This window comes from Sturnus vulgaris, chromosome 5 (assembly GCF_052056855.1).
Source record: "Sturnus vulgaris isolate bStuVul1 chromosome 5, bStuVul1.hap1, whole genome shotgun sequence".
Taxonomy (NCBI): Eukaryota; Metazoa; Chordata; class Aves; order Passeriformes; family Sturnidae; genus Sturnus; species Sturnus vulgaris.
In genome coordinates, this window is record NC_142247.1 from 62,078,678 (window position 1) to 62,099,128 (window position 20,451).

Here is a 20,451-nt window from a genome sequence, read left to right on the forward strand (position 1 = left end):
ATCACTTAAAGCTTGCTAGCCTTTCTCTGTTTCACGGATTAATTTTCCTTTCTTGTTGACCGGATTTCGAAGTATACAAAGATCAAAGGACATCCCTTCTTAAGAAAAGCTTACATGTTTCGCATTTTGCCACAACACACCCTCAAGCCTGTCCCTGTGGGACAAATGCCTCAGCCCAGGGGCTCCCGCAGCAGCAGAGTGCCCCGGCGGCTCTCCCATGGGATAACACAGGATATGCTGTGGGATACCCGGCTGGGTAAGCACAGAGTGCCCAGGCGGCTCTCCCCTGGGATAACTACAGGCTACCCTGTGGGATATCCTGTGGGATATCCTGTGGGACATCCTGTGGGACACCTAGCGGACTCCCCTCAGGGCCACCCCGCCCCAGGCGGCCCCGCCGTGGCCACGGCGCATGCGCGCGGGCCGGGGAGGCGGGGCGGTGGCGCGCGGCGGCGGTGGCGGCGGGAAGGAGCGAGCGCGGAGCCGGTGAGAGGAGCCGGGGCGGGCGGGAATGGAGGAAGGAGGGCAGTGAGGAGCAGAAGTGGAAAATCTGTTTCTGCTCCGCTTTCCCAGTGGGAATCGGCGCGGGAGGGAAACCCGCCGCGGGCGGATTCTCCCCTTGGGCCGGGAGCAGCCTCAGCCTCACACACGCGTGGCGGAAGGAGCCCGTAGGGAGCTCGATGGAGGCCGGGGGGTCTCATTCCCCCTCAGTCCAGGCACGCGCGTGCCGGCCAGGGCGCTTGTAAGGCCTGAGGGGACGCAGAACCGTGCTAATCTCTCAAACTCAGTCATTTTTGTATGTAATCTTTTATGCTGAAATGTGGAGAGTGTGCCAGGTGTAGGTATTTTAGGAGCAATGAGTTGAGAGAGGTCCTAGTAAATCATGAAGTCCCGCCATGAAGTTTAACTTGAGCTCTTAACAGACTTCCTCGGTCTCAGCTGAAAAGTGCTTTTTGCACCTTGCTGATCTGGCTGGAGTCACACGTAGAACCTTCCTCAGGCTGGAACATCCTGAATTCAAGCTTTGGCTGATACTTATCTTTGTGTTATCATTACCATTTCATCTAAATGAATTTCTTTACGAATTCGTTGCTCTAAGCACCCTTTCTCCTGTGAGCTCGTGAATGGGGTCCTGTTGGAGATTAAGAGACCTACGTAGAGCCAGTAGAGATCTAAGTTTTCATCCAGGTGCTGAAATGTGTTTGGTGCAAGTTGCCATTTGCTGGGGTGTGTGAGAAGCAGACAGGGCTGGCAGATAGGGTGCGATCAGCAGGCCATTTGTGCTTCCCCGGAGTTTGCCTGGGAGTGGCCTTGAGAAGATGAAGTATTTTGTAGCTTTAGATGCATTTAGGACACAGTCAGGCCCTGTTCTCATGTAGCCAGTGGAGTAAAAGGGATGGTTGTCTTTTTTTTTTCGTAAATTTACAGATTTTTTTTCAGCCTTTTCTAAAACTTTTACCCACTTGTTTGTCCTTGGTTTCAGAGGCTCCTGTCATATTTTTTTCTTTTCATCCTTGATATCTCTAGCTAATTTTATAGAGAGCAGCCTTAATCAAGCTATTTGGGTTTTTGTGTCTTCATTCCATTTTGAATAGATATGGTGGAGAGATGCACAGACCCATTCAAAGCTGGTAAAATGGGATAAGGCTATTTGTATGATTCTCTGTATAGGAAATAGTTTGCTTGGTACATATGATTGTGGGGGTTTTTTGCCCCTGAAAACAGCATTACTTTGATTTCCTATACTTAATATGTGATTGATTTATAAATAAACTTGTTTTTCAAATTACTTCAGACTCACTTTATTGGTGTCTAACTGTAGTCTTTGTTGTGTGTGATGTGATTACTTTCAAGTAATACAAGTACTGAATTGCTTATATCGTAAGGGATATCCTTTTTTTCTTATTAATTCCACTTATTTTTCTGTTGATAATTCTACAATCCCAGCTTTTACCTCAGTAAACACTGAAGGCAAAGTGTAAAAATAAAAGAAAAAGTATTTTCTCAAATCCATTTGTGGAAATACTTACCAGCGATTGGTCCCAAAAGGAACTCTAGTTTAAGGTATTTCCATAAATACATTTGTATTTACAAACCTCGTTGTACCCCAGTAGCTCTCCTGTTACTGCAATCCACAACTGCCATTTTTCCTTCAGAAGTTTGTTTTCCCTTACCCTTGCTATTTCTGATTTCCTTCTGCTAACCCAGTCTCTTTCCCTGTGCTGTTGTACTTATAACCAGCATAATGAGTTTGTCTGTAAATACTTACATTTGAAATAGTTGAGAGTGCTTTGTTTATTATCTTTGTCTTGATAACATACAGATAATCCTGTCAGTTGATGAGATATCTGCATTATCTTAATGAAATTTCCAAACTTTATTTTTGATTGCCATGTTGTGTTTGACAAAGTCAGAATCCCACTGTTGAGGTTATTTCAATTGTCTCTCTGCATGTTGTCTGTATCACAAAAGGTAAATGTACCATCTTTGCAGCAGTTCTAGAATTGCAGACAAAGAATATCTTCGAGGTGTTTTTCTATATTCTGTCACTGAAATCCAGCCTTCCCAGTGTTACAGCAATCAAGGCCTTTGTTTTTCCTTGTCGAGTCCTTGTCTAAAAGGTAGATCAGCATTAGTATTATAGTTTTATGTAACTGGTTTGGACTCCTACTGTTTTTAAGGAGTATTTCCAGACTTTACCACCAACTGGATTTTCTTCATATGCCTCTGCTCCTTTCAAGATGGGGTTATCATTCCTGTTAGCAGCCAGACATCTATTACTTTGTCATCCTTGTCTTTCCTTATGTCCTACCTCCTTCCTGTTGTTTGTAAATCCTTGTTTATTGACTGTTCAGGGAGGTGATGATCTGTGGCTAACCTACTTTACTAATTTTTATTCTCTTGCTATTTTTAAAAGTACATAAAACCTGGATTAAATGTGTAATTCCTCAGTTAAGAGAACTAGGATAATTCTTTTTTGTATTGATTTGCTCATATCCTGTATACCTTTCCATTTTGATTTGCTTTTCTGGATTTTGTCTGTTGTGGCAATGTCTGTATAACGCCTCACATAGTTAAATCAAATTTTGCTGAAGTCTTTTAAGTCAATCATAGTTATACACTAATCTTGAGCTAGATGGTCTGTTTAGATTTTATGTCAATTCCTGTTCCTTTTATGTGCATGACAGCAAATAATAATGAAAACTTTTTATTTTCCAGATCACTTTATTTCTTGTCTCTGCACCTGAAAGGGGACATGCATGTTTAGGTGACTAACCACAGGAGTATCAAAATGCCTAATCTTGAACATCCAGCATACCCAGCAGCTGACCTGCTTCACTTGGAAAGTTTGGTGCCTTGTCGAGAATCCCAGGTGTCCACGTTGCTGTCAATATTTGGCGAGGTAGTGCTCTTTGTATTCTGTGTTTGAATAGAACAAAGGCATTCTGCTGTTGCAGGGGGGAGAATAGAAATGTAAGGGTATTTTTGTGATGCCACTGTGAACATGCTTTGGTTGCCTTTGTTGAAGTTTTATTTTTGTAACCATCTTTAACATCAGCGTTTGGCAGTAGGTTCTAATACGTTGGAAGGTTGAAAGATGCCTTGCAGCTGGAAGGACCTAAACAAACTTAGAGCTATTTGTGTCTTTGTCTCTCTGGAACCTGATTTTGCCACAACTCTATTCTGTCTTTGCCAGTTAGTACCAGGGAGTAAATCTCTTCCTCCTGGATCTAAAGTTCTGGGAATAATTTTTTTTCAGTGTGGAAATTCTGTTTGGTTTTGACCTGTTAATCTAATATCTGAGTGCCTGAATTCTAAGTACTTTAAATTGTTCTGATTCTTTGTAATTTTGAGGCTGGTCATACGAGTGAGAAAGCACTGGCTTGTTAATTGATTCTGTTACTGCTTCACAAAGCTGTGGTCAAAGTAATGGGGATTTTTATCTGCAATCTTGTAAGCAGTTTGCTTGCAGAACGTCTGCTTCCATCCAGTAACAAACTGGAAATTAGCATCTGTTTTCTGTCTTTAATTATGGATACTAATAATAATAAGTTACAGTATTCAAGTTTTATGTATGTGTTACAAGCACAGTGGCAACAACTCTTCTTAAAAATAGATACTTCAATTCTTGATCAATTTACAGATTCTCAAACCTGCATGTTTTGCACAAGAGTGTTTCATCTTTTAATGTTTTTCATTAAAAGTGTCAATTTTATTTTTGTATTCATTTTAAGTCAATACACAGAATTATTAGAAATGAAAACACAAAGCTATGTTTTCATTTTTACCTGTGTGAAAATCTCTTCAGAATGGAAAAAAAAAGAATAATTAAGTTATTTTCCTTGCATCTTAAAATAAATTGCATGAAATAAACAGCATCAGAACCATTAAATAAATAGATACATCAAATGTTACCTTGTGAAAGAAGAGCAAGCTTTACCATCTCCTTCACACCCTTTAGTTCTTTTCTGTTTGGTGGTAATGAAAAGAAGGCCAATTTGTAGTGTTTGCAGAAGCTAGGGGAATGTATGGCTTGCAGTTTGTGTTTGCCAAGATTTTGTTTCAGTTAGTTAACTAATTTGAATTAAGAGCCCACTGCTTTTCTGTGTTGCGTGTGTTTTTGTTGTTTGTTATAGCAGTTTCACTGGCAGTTATGTGATACTTGATTCTTGCAACTTACCCTCCCAGCATTTCAACAAAGATGTAACATAAATCTTGATCTTGTTGATTCCATAATAATTGGTGTATTTTATGTTTAATGCCTTAATTTAGAAGATAACTTTTCTTTCAGGGGGAAAATTCATTGTTAAATGTCTTTATCTGTTGAATGAAAAGAGAAGCAACAACTTTTTTTTTTCCCTCCTAGCGTCAGCAATTTAGCTTTCCATCCGTCTTTATCTATGGACATACATCTAGTGGAAAGACTTATGTGATGCAGACTCTTCTAACTACCTTACAGGTAAGAATGGTCACAAAAGATATTGAATTTACAATTTATAACCATGGTTCCTCAAAATAGCCTCTATTTTCTCAAAATGGTTTGTTTCCTCAACCATTTCTGCCTTCCTAATTCTTCTCCTCTACTTACTGTGTCATGAATGCATCACTCTGCTCACTAGGGCACTCAGGATAAAATGAAATTGTGCATACTGTGAGATAATATAAACCATAATAACTTCTTAAAGAAAGTTTAAAAAAGATAAAAGAGGAGACAGATATTGTTCACCTTGTCTCCTTGACTTAGCCTGAAGTAGCTCCATTGACTCATTTTTAAAATTTTCTACAAAACATGTTTTAAAGTCCTAAGTTGAAGGGTGTCATTACAGAAATTTCCATCTAGATCTGCTAATAGCTCTGTCTTTGTCAGTCATGAAATTCAGGGATTTAAATCCAATGACAGGTGCTCACTTCACACCCAAACCATAAATTTCCACTTGTTTGTTTCTATAGCCCTGATACCTTTGGCTTCTCCAGAGTGAGCTTATCACTTTATGTGCAGGATCAGCAGGTTTTATGCAGAAACCGCCTTCATTAAAAATTCTGCATAGGGAGAAGTGTAGAAGGCAGGGATTTATGATCCTGTTCCATGAAGCCTTCTGTGCCTTGCTCACAGCACTGTGCTGACCTCTCACCATATCAGAAGGTGTGGCCAGGCCCTGGGAAGCAGCTGGTTTTAGCAGCTCTGAACTCTCTGCAGAACCTCTTGTGCCACAGGTGGGTGCCTCCTGTCCTGTGGTGGTGTGAATGACATCTGGGGCACCCAGCTTTTCTTCTGCTATGGACCTGCAGTGCTTTCAATAGCTGCTTTTTGGTGTTGTAGCCCTTTCCTTTTAATGGTGTTCAAAATCATGGAAAATCATAAAAATCTTTTTTATTACATGCTGTGTGAGTGGATTGCTAGTATGTATCCACACTTCCCCACATCTGCTGAATCATACTGTGTTTTAAGTAGGAAGACTGGAATGGAGTATTTGGATTTTTTTTTTTTTATAGGCAACCACATTCCTGCATCCCAGTGACTAATGTTTTCCAGAGGTTTTAGTGTACAGTGTGAAAAAGAGCATCTGCCTTACCAGAGATTATGGAGTTGTGCAGATAAGCTATGTCTTAAAAATAAGGTTGCTAGGAAATTATCTTTTTTTGCCTTTGGTAGATTTGACTACTGGTACTATTTTATAGGTTAGAATCTCTCTATTTCAAGACAAAAGACCATAGATTTTCAATATTACTAAATTGATAGCTGTACTTTATCTCATACTCTGTTTTTTTCATGCACATTTTGGTCTGAAAAGGTCTGGTTTTCTGAAAATGGTCTGTGCAATCATGCTGATGACATGAATCTGATATAGAAGCTTACAGTTTATCAATTGTGTTCATTGAATGCCAAAAACATTCGCAGTAATTCTGGCAAGTGTGCTGGGGGTATTACTCTCTTTGTAATGTAAGTTTGTGATGTCTGTGTTTTCTAGGCACTGTAATTCGTAATAAACCATTTTATGATGCTGTAATGTTCTTTAGTTGTCTAAATTTCTTCAACTTAATGCTGTTTGGTGTTCTTGTTGTGTACTGGTCACAATTTTTCAACATAGTTAATGAATACATTGTGCTTCAGTTTTTTAACATAATTAGAAGTTACACTTCCATTTGGTTTGGATACATAAACTCTCTTTGGTTTGTGATACATAATATTTTGACTAGGTACCTAATTGATCCTTTTTTTTTTTTTAACAAGTGTTTTTGGTTCTTGCTCGGTATTCTGTTGGCAAGGTATAGTTTCTTTCATTCTCTCATATGGAAAACTGGAGTATTTACACTGAAAAAGCCAAATGCAATTGTATTTTTCTTGTTCTCTTCAGCTTCCTCATGTGTTTGTGAACTGTGTGGAATACTTTACGTCACGACTTCTTCTAGAAGAAATTCTCATCCAGTTGCAAAGCTGTTCTTCTGGCACAGAGCAGACCTCTCCTGTGCATTGTGATACCCTGAATGACTTTATCCGTCTGTTTAAACAAGCTGTGGCCAGTCGGGAGCTTCAGGATCAAACATTATACATTGTAAGTAATTTAATTTTAATGTCCAGTCCCATTCCTGCTAAGAGGGTGTGAGTAATGGCTATTGATAATTTGTATGTGAAATGTGTGCTTTATAGAGGAGTTTGCACAAAATTTCTCCATAGACCTCATTCTGAACCTGTTGACAGAATTCTTTCTGTTGGCTTACAGGCTTTGCGTGAGGTTCTCCATTTTTCCTGGTTTAGAATTTTTTCTTCACAAAAACCGTATAGCATAACTAATAATGAACATTTATTATACCACACATTTAAATTGGGAATGTAATAGTGTTATAAAGTCTTTTAAATATAGAGAGCCTGTATTTGTTTTATTATTAGTATGTCATGCTTATCTGTTTCCTTGTGAAAATAGCAGCACAAATGAGAAAGCAGAGGTGGGGAATAGGGCGGAAGGGAAGATGGAGAATGCAAATGACACGGTTTGGTTGGCTAGAATAGAACTTAAGGATAATATTAAGGAACTGAAATGCATAACCTCCTCTGTAAAAGTGCTTTTGAGATCTTACATCTTCAGCTACACTTGTGAACCTCAGAGACAGAACCTGTAGTTTTAAAATTAGGATAAAAAAAACTGCAGTGAAAAAATTGATGATATGCTAAAGTGGAATAAACAGCAGATTGCATGAAAGATAATCAGAATTTAAGTTGCAGGAATGATTGAATTAGTGTAATACTAGACCACTGGGATTTGGTTTAGGTCTGGGGTTTTTTTACTGTGATAATCTGAACTACAAAAAGGAGTCAAAATTTGCAGAGTATAACAGTATTTTTTTGTGCTGAGAGATGAACATGGAAACAAATTTCAATCATACAAGAGATCAGATGAAAGGACAATATGAAAGCTGTACTATTAGTGATGTGTAAATATATATATATATGTATATATATATAAGTAGGAATTAAGTTTTTTTTAAAAAATATTGAAGTTGATTATTTAAGAAAACAAGAACGTGGTTAAGATTGATAGCTGTGAGAAACATGCAGAGTGACTGCCTAGGGTCATTAAGCTCTCAATGTGCCCATACTGCTTTGGGGTTTTTTGCAGTCAAACAGAAGTTCATTATTATACTAAACATTCTTTATTCTGTTTCACAGGCTATAGTTAAATATGTTTTATACTGATTTAAAAATACTTTGCCACTGAGTTAAATAACTTCATATCATGTTTAGTGGAAACAGTATCTTGTAGTTTCCTATAGGTCACAAGGTTAATAAATTTGACATACTTCTTAGAAGTGGAATGAAGAAAATAATGTACCAACATTTAAAACGGATAAAAAGTTACAAATAGAGAAGTAGTTTAGCTTACTGTCACAAAAGTGATATTGACATTCTTCAGCAATTCCACAAGCACAAAATTTATCTCTCTCATGACCTTCAGTGTATTTCACATAAGATTTTACCATAAGAAGTATTATTTTCAGATTAGTATTTGGATTGAAAATTATTCTTCATCAGTAAAGAATTCTTCATGTATTCTATGAAAATTGGCATCGCTCAGAAAATGAGAAAGTTCTTGAACAATGATTGTAGAAAATAAAGCATTAAATGACTGCTAAGGTTCAATTGTATAATGAAAATAGTTGTTGCCTCAGAGGAATTAGGTATTAAATTAGTATTTCATTTACATTCTGCATGGGAATAGACAGGAATGGGAGAAATGAGTTAATGTTTATTAACCTATGTTGTCTGGATTTATTGTAGATTGGTTTAAATTGAGACTGATGGAAGACCAGCATGCTGGTAACATAAACTGGCAGTGCTAACTTATTCTATTTCATTTCAGTAGTAAATAATGTAATATTTCAGCTCAATTAACTCAGAGTAAATAAAGATAAATGTTTACTTTCAAGCAAAGAATTCTAAATGTTTCTCTTAACCCAAGCAATAGGTACTGAATGCTTGCGATTACTTATGAAAAATGAATTTGTTCGTTGTAACTGCCTGAAAAATTGGAGTAGATATAACTTGTAGTCATTCATATATTTGCAATATTATAGACCTGGGGGAAGGCTGTTTCTGTGAACCACTTGATGTTTTCCACAAGCCAGGGTCAGAGTGTGTTTTTTCTGCTGTAAGTAGGAACTGTTGTTTCCCATTTGACTAAAAAATGTGATCTGCTTAAGTCAAGACCTTAAAGCTTTGTGTTTGGTAGCTGCATGTCACTGAGTCCAATAAGCAGTATTTTATTAGTAAAAATACATAGCCACTCTTTGGTCTGTAGTGTAAAGCAGTCTTCATTCTTTAAGTCACTTATTACATGAAACAAATGCAGATATCAATGTAATATATCAATATGTTGTAGTTTTAAATAAATTCCCAAGAAGTGTGAGATATTGGTGCAGAGATAGTTCTTTCAGGTTTGTGTGTGGGATTCTGAAATAATATTTTCAGAAAATGTTTCGTTGTCGACATAAAATTCTTTCCCTTGTTGTGAGCAACAGAAATAATAAATGTCATAAGATTTTGGTGGAGCGAAGATATGTAATAGGATAAAAAATATAATTTTCTAGGGACCTATAGTTTTTATCTCAACAGCAATAATTCAAAAGAAGTAATGAACTTCAGAATTTAGATTTATATTGCAAGTAGTAAATAAGCCACAAAATAAATGCATTTCTATTATCTTGTTTCATTCTTGTCAAGATTTTAGGTGTTCTGGGAATACACGTTTTTTGCCAAAGGATAACTATGCATGTCTTCATGCTTCTGTTTTAATTCTTCAGACTTTAAAATGCTACTTGCTCAAGATGTTTCTTGTTTAAGCTGTACATATGCTACGTGTCTGTTACTGCTATGCGAGGTTTGCATACAATAAATTCTGTAAATTCCTAGGATGCAAACTCTGGCAAGAAAAGTTTCTCTCAAAATTCAGTTCAGTGAATTCTAGATGATTGCTAATTTTTAAAAATACCAGCTCTTCTTTTTGTCTGAAAAATAATTTCATAGTAGGAAAAGATAACTCTCCTAGAGTAAGCATTTAGTTACAGTGTTACTGTGCTACATGTAAATCTGAAACATAGGAAGAATTTTGGGGGAAAACTGGAGTTCAGTGGTTGTTAAGGATATCATGGATTTGTTGTGACTGGACTTGAATAATAATTCTTCCTGCCATAAGGCATGAGAATGTTGCTTGTCAAGGGATTGTATTATTTTTTAGATGCAGAGCTGCTTGGGCTTCATGGAAGCACATATGAAGCAATAATCTCTCCAATTCAGTTTCCAGCAGCTAGCAATTAATTTTAAGTCCATGTGAGAGTCGGAGGTGACTTTGTCTATATAACATCATTGTTTTGTTTGTTAAAAGGTTCTGGATAGAGCAGAACAGCTGAGAGAAATGGAAGCAAATATCCTGCCAGCATTTCTGAGGCTTCAAGAGTTGGTAAGTGTCTGGAAAGAAATTATTGTATGTGTCCTGCCTCTTGAAAGTAAGTGAACATTTGGTACCTTTACATCCAGACTCACAGATCAAGATAAATGATTCTTTAGGTGCGAAAAGTTGCAAAATCAAGCCTCAGTCCCCCAAAACAGTGGTCAAAACTAGAAACCAAACTAGAATTTAAACATTGGGAGATTTTTATTAGACCTTTTATTATTTTTTTAGTTGTGGTTAATGGTATCTTATTTACATTATCTGATGTGTTGTAGATTCTTTGGAGGCTTGTGTCAGATATATAGCTGTCTTTTCTAGATTATTTGTCTTTTTAAAAATAAAATTTTCAAGAGACTACCAGCTGTTTAATTTGGCTGGAGCTGCACATCTCAGCAGCTGTGAATGTGCTTTGACTTGCTAGAGAGTTTTCTAACACTTCAGCTGGAACTGTGCTGCAGTAGGTTTCTGACTGGAGTAAACCACAATGTGCTTTCCTTTCTCACTTCTGAAGCATCAAAGCTTTTGCCTTGAAATAAGCAAAAATGGTACATTCCCTGAAAAGAAACTGAAGACAAAACCAGAAGTTGCTGGTACTTTGAAATGTCTGAACATGTAAATAGCTGAAATTATAGTTGTTATCTCAAAGCTTTTGTGTGGTGTTCTTAATCTTCTGGTCACATTGATTTCTCTGCTGAATAAAGACTGATTCACAGCTGTGTTCTTAATCCTGACAGCTGGTGCATTTTCTCTCTCTTTTTGTCTATTCTGCCCATGTTCTGGACTAGGCTGCTCCTGAAGCAGAAACAACCTGTTCTGCAGAGAAGGGAGGCAAACTTGGGTCTATAGTTGCTATTCAGGGATCAAAACCCTATAGACTAAGGCTTACGTATGCCAGAGGAGCACACCCAGATTCCAGACTAACCTCCAAACAAGTCTGTTGTCTTGAGTGCTGATATCCCATGTCCTTAAATTCTGGGTTCTGGACTGAGGCTTTCTAAAACAGTTGTGCAGCCAGTGTTGCAGAGCAATATTATAGGAGCAAATCTCTTGCATTTCTTCCTTTCCTGGAGTGAAAGGAGACCAGAAACCACTAGTAGTAGTGAAGGTTATCATGGGACTGGCAGGTGGCTGCTAAAGAATAGATCATGGTTGCTTGATTTCTCTGAGGATTGTGGTCTCTAGTACTGAAGTTCTTCATACTGGATGATCAGTCAGGGGGTGAACTGAACATATCTTAGTTCTTCTGTTAGCTGAAACATTAGGAGTTCTAGGAGAGGAAAGCCACTGAAAGAAACGCAGGAAGGTACTTTCTTGTTGAAAGAGAAAAAAACGTTTTCACTACATTTCAAGGGAGAGAATGGCACTTAAACATCTTTCAAGTCGTTCACAGCACTGTCAATTCGATCAGGTTCCTTTCTTTTGTTTTATGGAGGTGTCTTAATGGTTTTCAGATGTCTTTCTTGAAGAACCATATTTAAAAGCATCTTTTGTTAGGCAGAATTTTTAGTATGGTTGCAAAAGCCTTGCAAAGAGGGAGACCATCTTCCCAGATAGCTTTAGCTTCATATTAAGTAGTGATATTTTGAAGGTTGACCAAAATAAAACAATATCGTTTTTAATATGAAGCATTTTGTTACCTGTTGATCAAAACATCCAATCTGAAGCAGGTATTTTGTCAATAAAAATTTGGTTACAAAAATATGTTACTTTGAACAGCCCCATTGTTGTTTACTAGTAAAACAGTTGAGAGAGTAAACAGCTAAATTACGTTTTTGGTTTGGGATGTGTGTGTGTTTGTTTTAAAGACTAGGTTGCCTTTAAAATAAAGTACAAGGCACTGAGATTTCTTTTTGCTTTTTAACTTTTTCTATTTGCTCGAAGGTGTGTTTAATTACTAAAGTTATGTTCTCTTAATTTTGGGGTGGAATCTACTTGGTATTCTCTATCACCCCACAAAACTTACATGTCAGTGAAATGGCAAGGGTTGGAGAGAAATATCATGTAATTATGAAGATTTGCAAATGTTTGAGCTGCTTGGTTAGGCCAGCTGCCTTAATGCAAATTTCTAGCATAGTAATAAACTGTAATTTTAATGATTTTTGTGAAACAGAAAAATCACAATAATAATTTGTCTCATTGATGCTCTAATATGCACTGTTTTTTTGTTATTTCTTGCCTGTCACTCTCATTCAGTTTTTTCTCTTCCCTGTGTAGACTGACAGAAACGTGACAGTTATTCTGCTCAGTGAAGTAGTGTGGGAACTGTTCCGTCCAAACATTGGGTGCTTTGAGCCATTCACCATGTATTTTCCAGATTACAGCATAGGTAAACTCATTTTTTAATCTGCTTTTTGGGTATTATATAACACTTTGTCAAAGGACATTCAAAAGCTTTTTCCAGGTTTATCAGTGTGCCTTTTACAGAAACCAGAACATGTAATAGCTACTGGAGTGTAAAAGTATATTCACACAACCTGTAAAGGTCTTGTCTTTTTCACTTGCCAGAACATCTCAAAGTAATGTGTTGATTCCGTTACATTTTCTAGTACTTCAAATGCATGTAGGTTTTGGTAGATTTTGTTGGGTTTTTTTAGTGTTGGTTATTGTTTGTTTTTCCACAATGTGGTTGATTTATTAAGTTGGCTTGAAAACAGCAAAATTTGTTTTTGTTTAAACAGGACATCTGCAGAAGATCTTGTCTCAGAATCATCCCCCAGAATATTCTGCAGATTTCTATGCTGCATATATCAATATTTTGCTTGGTGTCTTCTACATGGTCTGTAGGGACCTGAAAGAACTTCGGCATCTGGTGAGATGAGCTTCTTTAGAGTTGTTTTTTTGTTTCAGGATGTCTTTTTCCAAGTGAAAGTCTACATTTATTCTTTCTCTGAAAGTCTAGATTTATTGTTGAATATGGACAAAGAGAAAATTAAAGATTATAGAATGGTTTGGGTTGGAAGGGACCTTAAAGGTCTAGTTCCAACTTCCCTGCCATGGGTAGGACACCTTTCATTAGATCAGGTTGCTCAAATCCTCATCCAGCCTGGCCTTCAGCACTTCCAGGGATGGGGCATCCACAAATTCTCTGGCAGCCTGTTTCAGTGTCTCACCACCTTCATAGTAAAAAGTCTTCCTTATATCTAGTGTAAATTCGCCCTCCTAAGAATGTGTTAGCTTAAAATATAGTTGCCCTAAAAATCCATAACAAAGGTTGCAGTTGTTTTTTGTGGCTGTAAAGGGCTTCCAGCGTTGTGTAGTTTTCTAGTAATAAATTGAAAGTATTTGGAAAAATGAGTTTTAACCATGTAATGTAATAGTAAACAAACTTAACAGAAGAAAATTGAGTTATTTGATGGTGACATTTGCATAGGCTTAACTGTTACAAACAAATGTAATGATTGTTAAGCTTAATCCAATTATTATTTAATTAACTATACTGTGTACAAGGAAATTTTACAAGATTGATATAATCAGTGAACAAATCTGTGCTTGAGAGAGGATCTGAGTGTTCTGCCTGTGTTTCCCTCAGGAGCATGCTGCTAAATTTCAGCTGAACTTATCTGTTAACCATACAGGTTTTATATGTAAATGAGATTGAGACAGAAATAGAAACCAGGGTCATAGTTGTTGCAGGCATGTACTTGAGTGGCTCTGCTTATGAGAGTTGCATTAGCTTTAGATGCACTATTTGCTTGTGCAACACTACAGAAATACTTATGTGATTGGACCTAAATTCTTTACATGGTTGACAGGTCTCTTCCATAGATGATAGTGACAGACACATACAACTGAATGCAGGTTTCTGAACTCCTTAGTGTCCAATACAGACTCTAACTGTGTATGCTGTTATATGTGATTATTAACAGTACATTCTGGAATTTTATTAGATTTATATATGGAAGTTATACTTTGAGTTTTGTGTACTAGCACAGAGATTTATTAAAGTGCAGTAGGACAAAAATAGAATGAAATCTGAGGATTGGTATTTTACAAAATTCTGTGTGATATTGATTTAAACATTTTAGAAGAAAGTCTAGATTATAGTGTCAAAAATCTCTTAATCTTACTTTAGGCAAAAGGAGTTCATTTTTATATGAGCAAATGGAATATGATAGCATATTTTTAAAATAAATAATTTTTTAGTAAATAAAAAATTTCTGCTTGTGTTTAAGTGTGCTGAACTTCTCTTGGAAGGGAAAGTTTTACCTGAAAATTAAAGGAGTAAGAAAAGTTAATGAAAACATTTTTTTGCATTTATAATGATAAATTATTATGTTGGTTAAAGAAAATGCAGCCCCTGAGTAGAATAAACAGATCTTGCTGAGCTCAAAGCCATGGAACCTGTGATAGATTACTTCTGTTTGTTTTTTATGGTACAGAAATGTTGCCATGTTTGACAGTATAATGTTTGTAAGCAAGTGGCAGAATTACTGAACTGAAAAAGGATTTGTTGGTTTTGCAAAGGAATGAATGACCCTGCTAGTTATACTCTGTAGCTGGATCAGATAGACAGTACTTTAATACGTTCTATTTTTTGCTTTCTGTAGGCAGCGCTCAATTTTGCTAAATACTGTGAACCGGTGGTCAGAGGGGAAGGTAAGAATGTGTCTTTAATTTGAGAGGGTGTATGACAGAGCAGGTGCTGTTCAGTGAAGAGTGAAGAGTTTGCTCCAGTCCTTGTGCTGTGGTGGCACAGTGGTAACCCAGGTCACAACAGCATTGCTTACTCCACTTGCACCCAGCCTTAGCACTTGCAGCAGAAGCAACACATGATATTTGGTGGTGGTATTTTAGGAAACAAAGATGGAAATACCCTGAAAATTTTCCTGCCTTCTATAAATCTCTCTCCCCATTCAACCATCAGGACTTTGACAAAGTAATGGGATAAGTTATTTCTTTGTCAAGGCTAAGAGAAGAAACCAAGAGGAGAGGTTCTGTCAAACTGGCGCAGATTATCTCAGAGCAGTCATAGAGAAACAGCCTTGTGTGGCAGCTTGTGCTTGCTGGATGGATGGTGATGGTGCATCATCCTAAAGCAGTATGTCAGACTCAGGGTGTTAGACTGTGTCATGCCTGTGAGTGTTCAGGTGTCAGGGATGAGTTTTGGTGTTGTATGAGTTAAATGTTTAACAGAGTTGATTCTGCCTTGCTGCAGCAAATGAACGCGACACTCGCAAACTCTGGAAAAATATTGAACCTCATTTGAAGAAGGCAATGCAGACTGTTTATCTCCGGGAAATATCCAGGTAATTTAGAGGGCACAGACTTGTTTGTTTTGTTGAGATTGCTGTTTTTAACAACCTTCCTCTCACTGTGTTTCATGGCTAGTGTTTCTTTTTTGCTAGATGCAATCTTTTTTCTTTAATGTGCATTTCTTTCCTGCCATACACTGTTAGAAATAGCATATTTCAGGAGGAAATCTAAACAAAATGGTATTTGTAGCATATAATAGATTCAGTAAGTAAAGCAGTGGCAGCAGGTTTTGTTCTCCTTTTCACTGATGCTAGATCCATTTTCTGTAATGTATGAAACTGCCAAGCATGGGAATCCATCACCAGAACATACAGACACAGCTTAAAACACACTGCTGTGTGTTAGCTCACCAGATAGTCACTGTACCAAGGATGTGTGCAAGCCTCAAAATTCTTGGGACATCACAGATTTTGAATATCTGTGTCTCTTAGCTTTGTTTAATAGAGCTAGGTTTGTTTGCTAACTGCTTTCTGATGCCTTATTTTCTTTTCCAAGAGCAAATTTTTTCTTATATGTAACTGCCATTTTTGACAGCATTAAAATCTGGTGTCCTGTTAATGGATATTTTTCTTGGTACTCTTTTAGATTGCTTGTTCATTTTATAAGCTGCCAGACTGCTAGAAAAAAGAATGGTGGTGTTAATTCACAGTGGTAGTTATTGGCTTAGATTTAATGTTCTCTCTGCCTTTAAGATGAGTGATTCTGATGTTACACTATGTAAAGAGAGATCATTCAGTATTGCTTGGTTTCTTTATCTTGGCAAAAACATGCTGATTTCTTTCCTTTGAATGTCATTGAGGCTAAAGAATATTCTGGTCACAACCTGAGTGTGTAGTAGAAGTCTTTGCTAATGTTCTAGAGATGTGCTCATTCCTTCAGAAAGATAATTGATTTTCCTTTGTACAAGCTAGGCTTCACTATACAATGCAGCATTTTTCTGTTTGGCTCAAATATTTATTTATATTCAATATTGATCTTCATTACACAGTCTACCCGGGATCTTCCTGACTTTTTATATTGTGTAATTGCCTACTCTAATTAGGTTGTTATAAAAGATTATGATACAAAATAGCTTGTGAATTCTTTCCAAATAAGTAATTTCCCTCTACAGTTTTCTTTGATTATAAATTTGAGTTTGACTTTCATTAGAAATGCCAGCTTTCTGTCTAACAGTTCTAGGATTTACTTCTTTGTACCAGAAAATGCTTAAGGAATTAGAGTCACTATATCAGTTTTTCTGGTCACAGAACTATGATTACTCTGTTTTTTTCTTGACCATGTAATTTATAGTAATAGAACTTTGCTATCAGCTTTTGTGCTACCTGAACTGAAAGGCAAATGAACCTTTTTTTTCTGTCTGTAAAATAGACATTGGATAAAACTTTAACTTATTGATGAGTTGTTTTGTCATTCATTGTGATTTAAGTATTATCTGAGCTCCCATTACACTGTTTTTATAAGTTTTATGGCTTATGGCTGATAAATTCTGTTCATGAGGAACTTTAAAAAACGAGCCAAAACAATTCCTTCAACAAACCTATCTTTTTGTAATCCCCTTGTGGTTTTGGATCATACAAAATGATCGAAAATATGAAATTGCTAGCCATGTCATTCCTTAAGGGAAGTTTTAAAGTGCATTTTCCTACTATTGTTTAGGAAAACACCAAACTTGGGGACATTTTTCACTGACAGAATAATCCATCTTGATGACTTCCATTGATTTCAAAATTCCATTATGAAGTAATTATAGTATTCTTCTCACAAACATAAATAGTTATTAAGCAGATTAAAAGGAATCAAAACTATCAGTATTTTTACTTTTTATGCAATTCTGCACTATTCTTAAAACTTGGAACACTGTGGATATTTGCTTACTCATGGTGGTTGGATGGGAAGAAATAGGTATTTTACAATTAGATCTTCTATGCCTTAATCTAACATTATTTCTTGCTTTTTTAAATCAAATACATGGTCTGCAGATTATTAAAATGTATGTGTGAGATAGTAAGACCTTCTGTTTTTAATTATTCTCTCACTAACTGTATCCTAGTCACTGTCACAAAATTAGAATATACCAAGCAGGTAGCTTTCTCCAAAAGATTATGAAATACTACTGCTTTATGTATTTGCATTATTTGTCTTTCAGCTCACAGTGGGAGCGTTTGCAGCATGATGGTGGAGAGCCTGGGCAATTGAAAGGTATCAAACACAGTAACTGTGCAGGGGCTTGTAATGTGAAATGTGCTTTTCAGACAAGGCTACTTGTTAGTATTCAGTTACAATTCAGGTAATCATGTTTTTTTGAGAAGGTGTTCTATCATATGTGCTGAGGGTTACCTTTCCTAATAGCCTTTGCAGGTAATAGCAGCCTTCTTTACATCATTATTTCAGTACATTTCTTATTTACATCAGTATTTCTGATATCAGAATGGGTGGGGAATGGCCTGAACCCTGATGGTCAAACCTCTGTGTGCCAACTGGCAGAATTGTCCAAGTGGGGAGAAGAGAATGTTACACCTGGTGTATTGCACTGAATTAGCACATTCCTAAACAAAACACCTGTCCTAGGTCCAGATCTCTTTCAAAGAGAAATGTCAGAACTGTAAGTGTTCTCTGTTTTCTTTCGTTGGACAAGTAGAGCTTTGTTGGTTTTCTACTTTAGACAGGCTGGAAAATCGAATCTCAATATATTTGTCAGCCTTCATTTACAGTTTAAGAAGGAATACTAAAATATTTGCCAGGTGATGTCATTTGGTCATGGTCTTTTCACCATTTTGTAGTTTAGGAACACTTTTTTTCTATTATTTGTCATGACAAATAATTCCTTGAGATAAAATGCAATCATCAGACTGTTTCCTATGTTTGGTTTATGACTGGTGAATTTTCAACATGTTTTGACCAAAGGAGTTTGATTCAAAATGTTCTTATTAAACTCTCTCCCAGATGATCATGAAATATTTTGCACCTGAAACCCCATGAAGGGAGACTTCACTTTAAATTCATTTTCATAAGTATAGGTAATGGGGAAAAAATGTCATGTTATTAAACCAGCATTTGATACCAGCATGCTTAAAAAGAAGTTCTAATAAATAAAATTCTACTTCTGATAAAGGTGTAAATCATCAAATAGTTGTGTGTGACGCAATATTGGCTGACCAGAAGAATGGAGGAAAAAACAGATGTTTTTGTATTAAACCAAATTGTCTGTCTGCAAGAGTTTATTTGGTGTTGCTTTTTATAAATAGCATGTAGTACAAGAGAATATCTTAAATGTAAATGACACTAAAACTGCTGTTCTTTTATGTTTACATGAGAAGTAAGCAGTCATCTAGGATTCTTTTCCCTATACTGTGGACCCTGAAGCATAACTTTTAAACATGTTTAATTCTTTGATCTTTATTTGCTGATATTTGTAGATTAAAGCATAAGGGTACAGGTGCTTCACGGAAGAAGAAATTGTTGAAGTAAAAAACTGTAAGCAAAGAGGGCACGAGAGAGACCCTTTAATGGTTTCTGTAATTAGCCAGCTAATGAAGGGTAGTTTGATGATCCTATTCTTATACATAAACATGGAAAACAAGAGCAAGGGACTGTAAAGGTAAAAAATACAAAGTAAAAGTACTTTGAGTTTCCCTCCAAAAGAGAGGAAGCAAATATTTACTAGACTGTAGTTCTTGTGGGTTTTAATATGTATGTTTAATCTTAATTAGGTATACCTATCTAAAAGGAGGCAAAGTCAACTGGATGAAGTTTAAAATTTTTAAAACATTTTCTGTAGGAAATAGAACAGGGGCTAAAAATCATTGATTACAGATGAATTGTTTATCGGAAGTGCAGCACTGCTGCTTTCTTCACCATGCCAGCCTTTTTCCTGGACAAGCTGTTTGATGGTCTGGAGGAGTCCAAAGGTTGAATCTTAAAAAAAATTGCCCTTGCATTTAAATATATCCTTTCATCTGCCTTGTTTGTCAGGAAAATTCCCTTAAATGAAAGTAGCCTGGAATTATTTCTTGTCTTTTTTCAGGAAGATTTATGAATCTCTGATGCTTCCATTACACTTGCTGAGAGTCTGAAAAGGTTTCAGAATGTTGGCTTTGTTTAGCTTTTGTGCTGTGCTCCTTGGCCCTTCTCTGAGTTTGTATCTGTGATATTGGGGCTCAGAGAGTTATACTCATTGAGTTATGGCACTAGAGCAGGAGAGAAGGAAAAGAAAATGAATGCAGAAAAATCTAATTTGAAGTTTGTGAATGTTCAGACTGGGTTTTTGTTTAACTCATAAACTGTTTGTTTATTTTTTAGGACTTTCTGCACATACCCATGTGGAACTTCCTTATTATTCCAAATTTCTTCTAATAGCAGCTTACCTTGCCTCCTACAATCCTGTTAGGACAGATAAGAGATTCTTTCTTAAGGTAACAAAATTAATTTCTTAGTGCTGTTAACTGGATTCCTGCATACTGAATTTTCTAGTTTAAAACTCTTCAACTATTTGTTTTGAGCTCTGTTACTGTGTGCACTTCGTTTGATCTGATGAGCAGCTTTTCTGTAGGTCTCATACTGTCATTGGTAATGATCACTGAGTTATTTAAATGTCTAATAAACCCAACTTCATGTCAAATTATGCATAAAGCCGTTACAGCATGAGCACTGTGCTTTGCTTTTCTAAGCTGATGCAGCTTCATTTTGAAAAGATTTTAGTGGGTTTTTAGTACTGCAGACAAGTGCTGTGGTGCCCTTGGTTGTTGTTGTTGTA

At 36.6% G+C, this 20,451-nt stretch overlaps 1 protein-coding gene across 2 annotated transcripts in view; it reads left to right on the top strand.

Moving 5' to 3' along the window:
• Positions 1–425: 425 nt before the first annotated feature.
• Positions 426–20,451, top strand: part of ORC5 (origin recognition complex subunit 5) — a 63,740-nt gene continuing 43,714 nt past the window's right edge. Inside the window, exons 1-11 of one of the 2 annotated variants that reach the window (XM_014869030.2) lie at positions 426–486; positions 3,220–3,403; positions 4,868–4,960; positions 6,858–7,055; positions 10,380–10,454; positions 12,660–12,771; positions 13,124–13,254; positions 14,993–15,041; positions 15,601–15,691; positions 17,845–17,897; positions 19,998–20,110. In XM_014869030.2, coding sequence (XP_014724516.2) covers positions 3,293–3,403; positions 4,868–4,960; positions 6,858–7,055; positions 10,380–10,454; positions 12,660–12,771; positions 13,124–13,254; positions 14,993–15,041; positions 15,601–15,691; positions 17,845–17,897; positions 19,998–20,110 — 1,026 coding nt within the window. In that variant the 5' untranslated portion in view covers positions 426–486; positions 3,220–3,292. The remainder of the gene's footprint in view (positions 487–3,219; positions 3,404–4,867; positions 4,961–6,857; positions 7,056–10,379; positions 10,455–12,659; positions 12,772–13,123; positions 13,255–14,992; positions 15,042–15,600; positions 15,692–17,844; positions 17,898–19,997; positions 20,111–20,451) is intronic. The other variant, XM_088165845.1, reaches the window with a different exon arrangement.